Raw genomic sequence first — 12,102 nt, 5'->3', positions numbered from 1 at the left:
ACTTATAGAACTGTTTCAGAAGTTTAACGAGTTATGCGGATGTGCTTGTGTATTTTTTTTTAATTTTTTTTTGCGAAGTCCCGTGATCTCTTAACATACTAATCTCTCATGCAAAAATCCTCCTCATTATTAATTCTGTCCTTAACCTTAGACTTTATATTTTCAAAATTTTATGTATTCGGTATTCTTTTTCTTATAAGCTGATTTGGTCCAAAGATCCATCTGAATTTTGCTCATCACTTGGCGTCCGTCGTCTGCCGTCGTCCGTTAACTTTTACAAAAATATTCTCCTCTGAAACTACAGAGCAAATTCAACCAAAATAGATCGCAATTCTTAATGTATCTTGTTGAAAAAGTGTGTCCGATGATCCCGTCTGACAACCAACATGGCTGCCAATGCTTAAAGTAGAACATGGGGGTAAAAAGAAAGTATTGTCCATTATCTTTAAAACCGTAATGAATAGAGAAAATCTGAGAGGCATAAATGTTAAAAAAGTAACAAAATCTACCTTCCGCCTATTTCGACCAAAATTGTCGAACAACTACTACGCATATGAGTTGTTGCCTTAAATGACATATTTTACCAATGTTTTGCAATTTTGGTTATTATCGTTAAAACTTTAATAGATATAGTAAAACTGTAAATTGGAAAAAGATGAAAGACGATTTTAACCAATGCTTGTGATTTTGCGGAATGCATAGTAGTTGGAGAGACACTGTAACCATCAAAAATGTCAAGAAGGTACAATACAGATAAATCAACCCCGACGATATCGTCAGACGACCTTTCATATGAATATTTGCCCTTGAATGACACTTTTTATCAATTCGTTGTTTTCATGCCATAATTATCAGAAGTATTCGTATTGCATTGTATCATTTATTTGAAAATGCAAGAGGAGCGATTCAGGCTCCTATAACAGGGGTTTTCGTCGTTCCTGTTATATTTAGAATTCTGGGGGATAGTCACTGTCTAAAGTCAACAAAACTAAGTTAAGCTTTACGATGGTTTATATATAACTTCTCCAATAGTGCAATACATTAATTACAATAAAAGTTCAACGGTAATATTCCAAAAAGATAAAACAAATGGTAATTTCAATAAATGTTCTATACTTAACACAATGAATGTAAATGCACGGCGTCCGTACAGCTTGACCGCTGGTATCCAACTGACCATTTACATAGAAACGATCTAATATGAATTACGTAATCTTACTTAATCATAACTACATGTAATAATGAAATTTGTCACTTAATGATTCAAACAAATAATACAATTAAAAACATATATATGATAACAAGAAATGATTAAAATGGATTAACTTCTCAACATGTAAGCTAACAATTTCGAAAACAATAGTCGCTTGCTTTTAGATAAAGTTTGAATTTCCACGAAATAAAACAAAGAGGAAAATATCGCTGTCACAAATTCCCTCCGATTTGAAAAAGACTCTGTCCCAGAGTCTAATAAAAATACTGTCTTCTTCTTCCACGGGATGGATCGTGGTTTACATTTTGTCCTTTATTTTGATTCTGTCTTGACCGCGATTGATTTCGAAATTTGCAGTCACAAGAGTTTTCAAGATTCCGAAATTCTATTTCTCGCGATAGTTCTGTGCTTTTAGAAATTGCTTTCTGGAGCTTGGTTTTATTAAAAACATATATATGATAACAAGAAACGGACAATGCTAGGATTAAAATGGATTAACTTCTCAATATGTAAGCCAACAATTTCGAAAACAATAGTCGCTTGCTTTTAGATAAAGTTTGAATTTCCACGAAATAAAACAATGAGGAAAATATCGCTGTCACAAATTCCCTCCGATTTGAAAAAGACTCTGTCCCAGAGTCTAATAAAAATACTGTCTTCTTCTTCCACGGGATGGATCGTGGTTTACATTTTGTCCTTTATTTTGATTCTGTCTTGACCGCGATTGATTTCGAAATTTGCAGTCACAATAGTCATTTCTTAAAGCGTTAATTTCCGTTTCTAATTTCCTGCAACTAGTGGTTAAATCTTTTATCTTCTTTTGGTTTGCTAGTTCTGAAAAGTCCAAGCCTGATATTTTGATGTAGAGCGTTCCGATTGTTCTCTCCAATTTATCGTTTTCAAGATTCCGAAATTCTATTTCTCGCGATAGTTCTGTGCTTTTAGAAATTGCTTTCTGGAGCTTGGTTTTTAATGTTTTATTCTCTTGCTTAAGAAACTCGATTTCCTGTCTGAGCGATTTTCTGTTTTCTTTCAATTGATCTTTTATTAAATCAACGACTGATTCAAATTTCACTTTTTCTTTCAAAATTTGGGTTTGACTTGTTTGAAGTAAATTTACCTGGAAATGTAGTATTGAATTTGTCCGTGTTGCTTTACGAAATTCTGCATCGTCAAAGGTGAAGAAAGGAAGATTCTCACAACTTTTACGCTGTATAAATAAGGAAAGTCTTTCGAAATCTCTGTCTAGCTTTTTCTATGATTTTATTCTGATTTCTGCACAACATTGTTTATAAAAATGTCCTGATTGTCCACAGCGGAAACATCTCACTGTTTTATCGATATTTGAATTTGTAACACGAAGAAAATCCGATCGTTCTAGATTATAACCGTTTTCTACGAAAAATGGCCGATTGTTCACATTGCACTTCTTTCTAAGATCAGGTGGACACCACCAATTAAATCTGTGTCTCAATTTGTAATCCATTATACAGTTGTAGAGAGTTGGTATGATCTTGTGTACAGTTTGTCTGATAAGTGTGAAACTAAGCAAACTGTTCCGGGTACCTCCAACAATTTATAACAGGGGTTTTCGTCGTTCCTGTTATATTTAGAGTTCTGGGGGAAAGTCACTGTCTAAAGTCAACAAAACTAAGTTAAGCTTTACGATGGTTTATATATAACTTCTTCAATAGTGCAATACATTAATTACAATAAAAGTTCAACGGTAATATTCAAAAAAGATAAAACAAATGGTAATTCCAATAAATGTTCTATACTTAACACAATGAATGTCACTGTAAATGCACGGCGTCCGTACAGCTTGACCGCTGGTATCCAACTGACCATTTACATAGAAACGATCTAATATGAATTACGTAATCTTACTTAATCATAACTACATGTAATAATGAAATTTGTCACTTAATGATTCAAACAACTTTAATGCAATTAAAAACATATATATGATAACAAGAAACAGACAATGCTAGGATTAAAATGGATTAACTTCTCAATATGTAAGCCAACAATTTCGAAAACAATAGTCGCTTGCTTTTAGATAAAGTTTGAATTTCCACGAAATAAAACAAAGAGGAAAATATCGCTGTCACACTCCTTCGAGCCGCTTGTTTTTAGAACATTTTCCCCTTCCTCATTCTTGATATCAACGTTTAGTATAAAGATAAAATCTAAATGAGAAGCAACTTGAAGGTTCACCATATCTCTTGTCCTTACGTATAATGATAATGTATAAGTAAATACATTATAACGTCAGATTTTGTCCAATGGTTCTAAATTTATAAGTTTTTCGCACTGATAACTTTGGCCACAAGCTTTGATCCAGAAAAGTGTTCTGTCTAGGGATTTAATATCAATATTGGCACATTTTGGCTGCAGACTATTTGGGATCCTAGGTGGCGGCAAAACCTTTTCTGAAGCATTTAGGTCCACAAATTGGACAAAATCATTATATTTTGACAACATAACCGGAATGTACTCATACTTTTGAGTATATAATGTACGTACTCTAAAAAGAGATTTATTCGGGCTAACATTACGAGTTTGAAATAGACCCATTTATGATGTTATATATTTTATGATGCATTTGAAATTTTGGCATGGGTGAACCTTGTCCTTTTATGTCAGAAACGATCATCCAAATGTGTGATTTAGTGTGGAGATTTTTATACGACCGCAAAAAAATTTTGCGGTCGTATATTGGTATAACGTTGGCGTCGTCGTCGTCGTCGTCGTCGTCGTCCGAAGACACATTGGTTTTCGCACTCTAACTTTAGTTTAAGTGAATGAATCTCTATGAAATTTTACCATAAGGTTCAATACCACAAAAGGAAGGTGGGGATTGATTTTGGGGTTTATGGTACCAACAGTTAAGGAATTAGGGGCGAAAAAGGGGCCAAAAATAAGCATTTTTGTAACTTCCAGACATAACTTGTGTGTTAGTGTATGGATCTCTCTGACATTGTACCACAAGGTTCCATATCACAAAGGGAATGCTGGGATTGATTTTGGGGGTAATTGCCTCCAAATTTTAGGAATTAGGGGCCAAAAAGGGGCAAAAAACAAGCATTTTTCTAGTTTCATGACAATAACTTGTGTGTAAGTGTATGGATCTCTCTGACATTGTACCACAAGGTTCCATATCACAAAGGGAATGCTGGGATTGATTTTGGGGGTAATTGCCTCCAAATTTAAGGAATTAGGGGCAAAAAAGGGGCAAAAAACAAGCAGTTTTCTAGTTTCAGGACAATAACTTGTGTTCAAGTGTATGGATCTTTATGAAATTGTACTACAAGGTTCCATATCACAAAGGGAAAGCTGGAATTGAGTATGGGGGTAATTGCCCAAAACGTTTAGGAATAAGGTGCCAAAAGGGGCAAAAAAATAAGCATTTTTCTAGTTTACAGACAATAACGTGTGTTCAAGTGTATGGATCTCTCTGAAATTGTACTGCAGGGTACCATACCACAAAGGGACGGCTGGGATTGGTTTTGGGGGTAATTGCCTCAAAATTTTAGGAATTAGGGGCCATTAAAGGGCAAAAAACAAGCATTTTTCTAGTTTCAGGACAATAACTTGTGTGTATGTGTATGGATCTTTATGAAATTGTACTACAAGGTTCCATATCACAAAGGGAAAGCTGAGTTTGAGTTTGAGGGTAATTGCCTTAAACGTTTAGGAATTTGGGGCCAAAAAGGGGCAAAATAACAAGCATTTTTCTAGTTTCCAGACAATAACTTGTGTTCAAGTGTATGGATCTCTCTGAAATTGTACTGCAAGGTACCATAACACAAAGGGAAGGCTAGGATTGAGTTTGGGTTTATGAATCATAAGGGGGTTCAAAAAATTGGGGGGGGGGGATTTTTTTTCCTTTTTTTTCTTTAAAATTTTCCATTTTAAATTGGTTATTTCTGATTTATATATAAAAACAAATAATAATGATATGGTTTGAATAGGTAAATTAAAAAATTTTAAGTTCTTAGACCACATTCATTCTGTGTCAGAAACCTATGCTGTGTCAAATATTTAATTACAATCCAAATTCAGTGCTGTATCAAGCTTGAATGTTGTGTCCATTCTTGCCCCAACTGTTCAGGGTTCGACCTCTGCGGTCGTATCAAGCTGCGCCCCAGTGGAGCATTTTATTGTAAGCTCTAATTGTGTTATATTGAGATTTAACATCATTATCAAATCACCATTTCTTCTTGAAGATACAACTTTTAGATATTTTCGTTATTACTCGGTCATTATAAGATAAGCAGATGATGCATTTCAGAGTAAAAAAGCTTGTTTAAAAAAACCTAAAGTTATTAATTTCCACAAATGCCATAAGATGAAATGATATTAATGTCTATATTTAACTGAACATTCTTTATAGAATATTTGAGGCCAAAGATTACCATAATTATCATCCTAGTACTGCATATTTCTATTCTTACAGTATGGCGGACAGTAAATTCTGTGCTGGTTGTCAGCGTGGTAACGAGGACGTTCAAGCCATATCCTGGTGCAGTGACTGTACTGAACTTGTATGTAAAGCATGTGCCAGAGTTCATGAAAAGATGTCCCCACCTCACAAGGTAGTACCAATGAAAGAGATACAACAACTCAGTTCTTCTCTTCTTTACTTGTCAAAAAACTGCGAAAATCACCCCGATCAAAAGATTGTACTGTTCTGTTGTCAACATGACAAAGTGATCTGCGATTCATGTGTACCTGTATCACATCAGAATTGCAAGTCTATCATTTCAATTGAAAAAGCTGCTAGAAGTGTGAACGATGGTACAGCTATTTCTGAATTAGAGAGAAGGATGGACGATCTAAGGCAAGTTACAGAGAACATACTTAGTCAAACTGAGGCAACACTAGGAGATTTGTCAAAAAGTCGAAATAATATCAAGAAAAGAGTATCGGAAATCAAACAGAAAATAGTTGCTCATTTAGATAAGTTAGAAGCAGAAATACATAAAGACATTAATTCTCAGTATAAATACTGTACTGAGATGGTCGCTCGAAATAAAGATAGCGCCCGGTCCAGCACTGACTCGCTGTCTACATGGAAAAGTGATCTGAAATCACTAAAACAGCATGCATCAGAAATCCATTTATTCCAGGTGGTAAAATTTCTAGATGCAAAAACCCACGGAAAAGAATTGGAAATCAGAGAAATTCAAACAGCAACTGTTCCTATACTAGCATATCATCCTTCAGAGTCAGAGTCCAACATAAAGAAATTATTCCCAGACTTGGGTACAATAACGGTAGATAATGTCCAAGTACCAACGCCTGTTCTAAATACTGATCAACAATGTCAGTTTCTGGTCAGAGACAAGAGAAAATTGTCTTTGACACATTCTTTCCAGACCACGAAATTAGGTGATGAAGTGATTATTTTTATAGGTTGTTTAATTCCTGGTGATAAGTTACTCCTTGGTGATAACAGTGAGGATAAACTTTATGTTTCTAAATTTGATGGATCCAAACCCAAGGTAATTAATTTTGATTATTCACTGCAACGTATTACCTTGTATGACAACAACCATGCTTTAGTATCTGTATATGATAAAGGTATCCAGATCATTGACCTGACAACATTAAAGCCTGGTGGGATAATTAAAGTTGAAGGACTATGTAATGGAATCACCAGTGTGAAGGATAAGATCTGGGTAAATAATCAAGACAACACTCTAACCATAGTGGATATCAAGGGTAAAGTTCTGAATACAATACATACAACATTTAAACCTTATGATATCTGTGCCAACAAAGATGGTGATATCTATTGTACAGACATTGATAGTGATAAAGTATACGTCGTAACATCGGATGGCAAAGAACGTGAGATATACAGCAGTCCTGACATGAAAGATGTTCGTGATGTGGCTGTAGATGACCGTGGTGATGTGTATGTAGCAGGAAATGGATCAAACAATATACATAGAATATCTAATGATGGACAGAAACATGACATTGTCCTGACAGCAGACGATGGTATCAATAGACCGAGCGGTTTATCTTACAACTGTGAAACAAACGAACTATTAGTTATAAACGACGATTCTAAAACTATCAATATTTACAAAACACAATGAACACTGACTAAGGGACATTGATTGTTAAGCCTGGTAACTATTAATTAGTTAAAAAATGAGTAGTATTTAGATAAAACATAGTTGTTTTGTAATTTGGTGAAATTTTTATTTTCTAGTATAAGTCACATGGGGTTATAAAATGTTGCTAGAAACTTTTTTCGATTTAGCTTTATACTGACAAGTTTAACCATACCGAAGATGACCCTTCAATTGTATATGAAAGGAAACAATCCAAATTTTAAGTCTAAATATGAGACCTTTTAAAAACAAACATTTGACGAGTTAAAATATCTTGACAATTATATATTAATAGGCTTTTCGGACTAGTTGTTAGTAATATTTTCAAAATTTGACACAGGAAAAGAGCACTATAGTGGATGGTATAATGTTTTAGTCACATTAGTGAAACAATCAATTTCAATTCATGAAAGATCAAAATTGTTAGTAATTTGGAGAATTTATGGTTAGACAAAATTTCACCTCTCAGAAAGTCGACAATATAAAGAAGATTTCTGGAGTAATGAAACCAGAAAATATTGTATTCTCACAAAATTAGCTTGACCAAAATATTCGATATGAATCATGTAAAAAACCAATTACTACCAAACGTACATAATATGATACAACTATGATGTTTTTTTTTAAGTTTTGGTTGCTTCACCAGTTGTGGCTAATAATCTCTCTCATCACCAATTATTCACAGAATAAATATATACAACAATTGAACAAGGTAGATATCAAGGTATTTCTCGACAAAACAGAGTATGTCTCAGGTGCACCTCAAATGAAATTGGTGATTTTTTATTTTTATTTTCATGCACATCATCTAACTAGGAGAAACTGCATGTACTCCATGATTAACTCACTCTGTCCTAACTTTATGCGCTTGATTCCTAGCCAAAAAATTATTTGGCTACTTAATGAAGAGAATGTTGATATATTAATATCTGTTTCTGATCTCATCTTCTTCTTCTTCTCTTTTTCTTCTTCTAAAACGAAAAAAATATTATCCCAATTTGACAATAAAAGTTAAATCCTAGACTACATCAAACATGGTCTACAGTTACTGAAAAAAGAAAATAAGGGTGCGGTTAAAACTAATTAGGATTTTATTTTTTTCAGACTTTTTGTGTACTGAAAAACTTGACCAGTTAGCACTTTTTGCATACAATAAGTGGGAATCAAATTCAGTTATCGTCCAAAATATGTTTTGAATACTCTCTAATGTTTTAAAAGGGTGGATGAACACATTATTATATGAGTTCCTGAAAAAAAAGAGTAAAATACTACATATATCTGAGTCAGGTTTCAGACGAGGTCGTTCATGTAAAACTACTCTGACCTAACTAATTGATGAAAGGCTATCATATTTAGTTAATGGAGAAATAGTTGGTACCGTGTTATTTGGATTTTTGTCAGACTTTTGATCTTATTAACCATGATATACTTTTAAAAAATCTCAGACTTTATCATATCGGAGAACACATGATAACTTGGATAAGTTTATATATATCTGATAGCACAAGAAAATTAATGCGCGAATATAGATCTGATAGAAAGTTTGCAAAATATGGAGTGTCTCAAGTGTGTATTTTAGGTTCGTAGTTATTCGAATTCAAATCAATTTACCACTTCATGTTAAATCATCCAACATGGATTTATAGACTGGTGATACTTTATAACATTGCAAATGTAAACAGTACTTTGCAAAATGATTTGAATGCTGTACAGGAAATGAAGAGAATGCAACTAAGTTCGAAACAAAGACTAACACAACTATCAAAATTATTTATTACTATAAATGAAACCTGTGTTGAGAATGTTCATTCTTTCAAATCACTTGGAATTGACATCGATGAACATGTATTCTGTATGTGCCTGTCCCAAGTCAGGAGCATTTAATTCAGTGGTTGTCAATTGTTGCTGTATGTCATTTGGTTTTCGTTCATTATTTTGAACATAAATCAGGCCGTTAGTTTTCTCGTTTGAATTGTTTTACATTTGTCATTTTGGGGCCTTTTTAGCTGACTATGTGGTGTGGGTTTTACTCATTGTTGAAGGGCGTACGGTGACCTGTAGTTGTTAATTTCTGTGTCATTTGGTCTCTTGTGGAGGCAATCATACCACATCTTCTTATTTTTATACGACCGCAAAAAAATTTTGCGGTCGTATATTGGTATCGTTCGTCGTCGTCGGCGTCAGCGTCGTCCGAAGACATTTGGTTTCCGGACAATAACTGAAGTTTAAGTGTATGGATCTCTAAGATATTTAACCAAAAGGTTCAATACCAAAAAAAGAAGGTTGGGATTGTTTTTGGGGGTGATGGTCCTAACCGTTTAGGAAATAGGGGCCAAAACAAGCATTTTTCTAGTTTCAGGACAATAACTTGTGTATAAATATTTTGATTGCTCTGAAATTGTACCACAAGGTTCAATACCGCAAGTAGAAGGTTGGGATTCATTTGGGGGTTAACTGCCCAAACCGTTCAGGAATTAAGTAAAAAAAATGTTTTTCTCCTCAAAAGAAAATTCTCTTCAATTATTTTTTTTTTTTGGAAGGGGGTTAAATTGAAAAAAATTTGGGGGGGTCAATTTTTTTTCCTCAAGATTTAAGAAATTGTCAATATTCCAAAGATTGGGAGTCACAATTTATTTTGCTAATTCTTTGTATGTAGTCTGAAAACAGATTTACTAAGTATTGCACAACAGCACAGTATATTGCACAACAGCATGAAATCTTCAATTGAATATAAATTCAAATCATACATTTAGACAATAACTTTAGTTTAAGTATATGGATCTCTATGAAATTTAACCAAAAAGGTTCAATACTACAAAAGGAAGGTTTGGATTGTTTTTCGGGGTGATAGTCCCAACTTTTTAGGAATTAGGGGCCAAAATGAGGCCAAAACAAGCATTTTTCTAGTTTCATTACAATAACTTGTGTACAAGTATTTTGATTGCTCTGAAATTGTACCACAAGGTTCAATACCACAAGTACAAGGTTGGGATTCATTTGGGGGGTAACTGCCCAAACCGTTCAGGAATTAGGGGCCAAAAGGGTCTAAAACAAGCATTTTTCTAGTTTTCAGGCAATAACTTGTGTTTAAGTGTATGGATGTCTCTTAATTTGTACCACATTTTACAAGAAGAAAATTTCTTCAAAATTAATTTTTTGTGGAAAAGGGGGGAGGGGGGTAAAAAAAAAAGGGGGGTGGGGGCAATTTTATTTCCTCAAAAGAAAATTCTTTTCAAATATTATTTTTTGTATTTGGAGAGGGGGTTAAAAAATATTTTTAGGGGAGTCAATTTTTTTTCCTCAAGATTTAAGAAATTGTCAATTTTCCAAAGAAAAAAATTGGGAGTCACAATTAATTTTGCTAATTCTTTGTATGTAGTCTGAAAACAGATTAACTAAGTATTGCACAACAGCACAGTATATTGCACAACAGCACAGTATATTGCACAACAGCACAGTATATTGCACAACAGCAAGAAATCTTCAATTGAATATAAATTCAAATCATACATTTGGATTCCGGACAATAACTTTAGTTTAAGTGTATGGATCTCTATGAAATTTACCCAAAAAGGTTCAATACTACAAAAGGAAGGTTGGGATTGTTTTTGGGGGTGATGGTCCCAACCGTTTAGGAATAAGGGGCCAAAAAGAGGCCAAAACAAGCATTTTTCTAGTTTCAGGACAATAACTTGTGTACAAGTATTTTGATTGCTCTGAAATTGTACCACAAGGTTCAATACCACAAGTACAAGGTTGGGATTCATTTGGGAGGTAACTTCCCAAACCGTTCAGGAATTAGGGGCCAAAAAGGGTCTAAAACAAGCATTTTTCTAGTTTTCAGACAATAACTTGTGTTTAAGTGTATGGATGTCTCTTAATTTGTACCACATTTTACAAGAAGAAAATTTCTTCAAAATAATTTTTTTTTGGAACAGGGGGGAGGGGGTAAAAAAAAATTGGGGGGGGGGGGTCAATTTTATTACCGCAAAAGAAAATTCTCTTCAAATATTATTTTTTATTTGGAGAGGGGGTTAAAAAAAATTTGGGGGGTCAATTTTTTTTCCTCAAGATTTAAGAAATTGTCAATTTTCCAAAGAAAAAAATTGGGGGGTCACAATTTATTTTGCTAATTCTTTGTATGTAGCCTGAAAACAGATTTACTAAGTATTGCAAAACAGCACAGTGTATTGCACAACAGCAAGAAATCTTCAATTGAATATACATTCAAATCATACATTTGGATTCCAACCAATAACTTAAGTTTAAGTGTATGGAGCTCTATGAAATTTAATCAAAAGGTTCAATACCACAAAAGGAAGGTTGGGATTGTTTTTGGGGGTGATGGTCCCAACCGTTCAGGGATTAGGGGCCAAAAAGGCATTTTTCTTGTTTTCAGACAATAACTTGTGTTTAAGTGTATGGATGTCTCTTAATTTGTACCACATTTTACAAAAAGAAAATTTCTTCAAAATTATTTTTTTTGGAAGGGGAGGGGGGGCCAATTTTTTTCCTCAAAAGAAAATTCTCTTCAAATAATATTTTTTTTGGAGGGGGGGGGGGGGGTAAAAAAACATTACACTTAGTCTGTGTCAGAAACCTATAATGTGTCAAATATTTAATTACAATCCAAATTCAGACCTTATCAAGCTTAAATATTGTGTCCATTTTTGCCCCAACTGTTCAGGGTTTGACCTCTGCGGTCGTATCCAGCTGCGCTCGGTGAAGCAGTTTAATAATATATTTAAGTTGGGAAGAACA

At 33.9% G+C, this 12,102-nt stretch overlaps 1 protein-coding gene across 1 annotated transcript in view; it reads left to right on the top strand.

Annotated features, from left to right (window-relative positions):
• LOC127727857 (amine oxidase [flavin-containing]-like) overlaps nucleotides 1-11,900 on the top strand; it is a 115,772-nt gene extending 103,872 nt beyond the window's left edge. The window contains exon 14 of the mRNA XM_052234975.1: nucleotides 11,722-11,900. Within this exon, the coding sequence (XP_052090935.1) occupies nucleotides 11,722-11,880 (159 nt within the window). The 3' untranslated portion in view covers nucleotides 11,881-11,900. The remainder of the gene's footprint in view (nucleotides 1-11,721) is intronic.
• The last annotated feature ends 202 nt before the right edge of the window (nucleotides 11,901-12,102 follow it).

The sequence above is a fragment of the Mytilus californianus genome, unplaced genomic scaffold (genome assembly GCF_021869535.1).
Source record: "Mytilus californianus isolate M0D057914Y unplaced genomic scaffold, xbMytCali1.0.p SCAF_2, whole genome shotgun sequence".
NCBI classification, from domain to species: Eukaryota; Metazoa; Mollusca; class Bivalvia; order Mytilida; family Mytilidae; genus Mytilus; species Mytilus californianus.
Note: the sequence above shows the minus strand (reverse complement) of the source record. Positions and strands in the feature narration are given on the sequence as shown.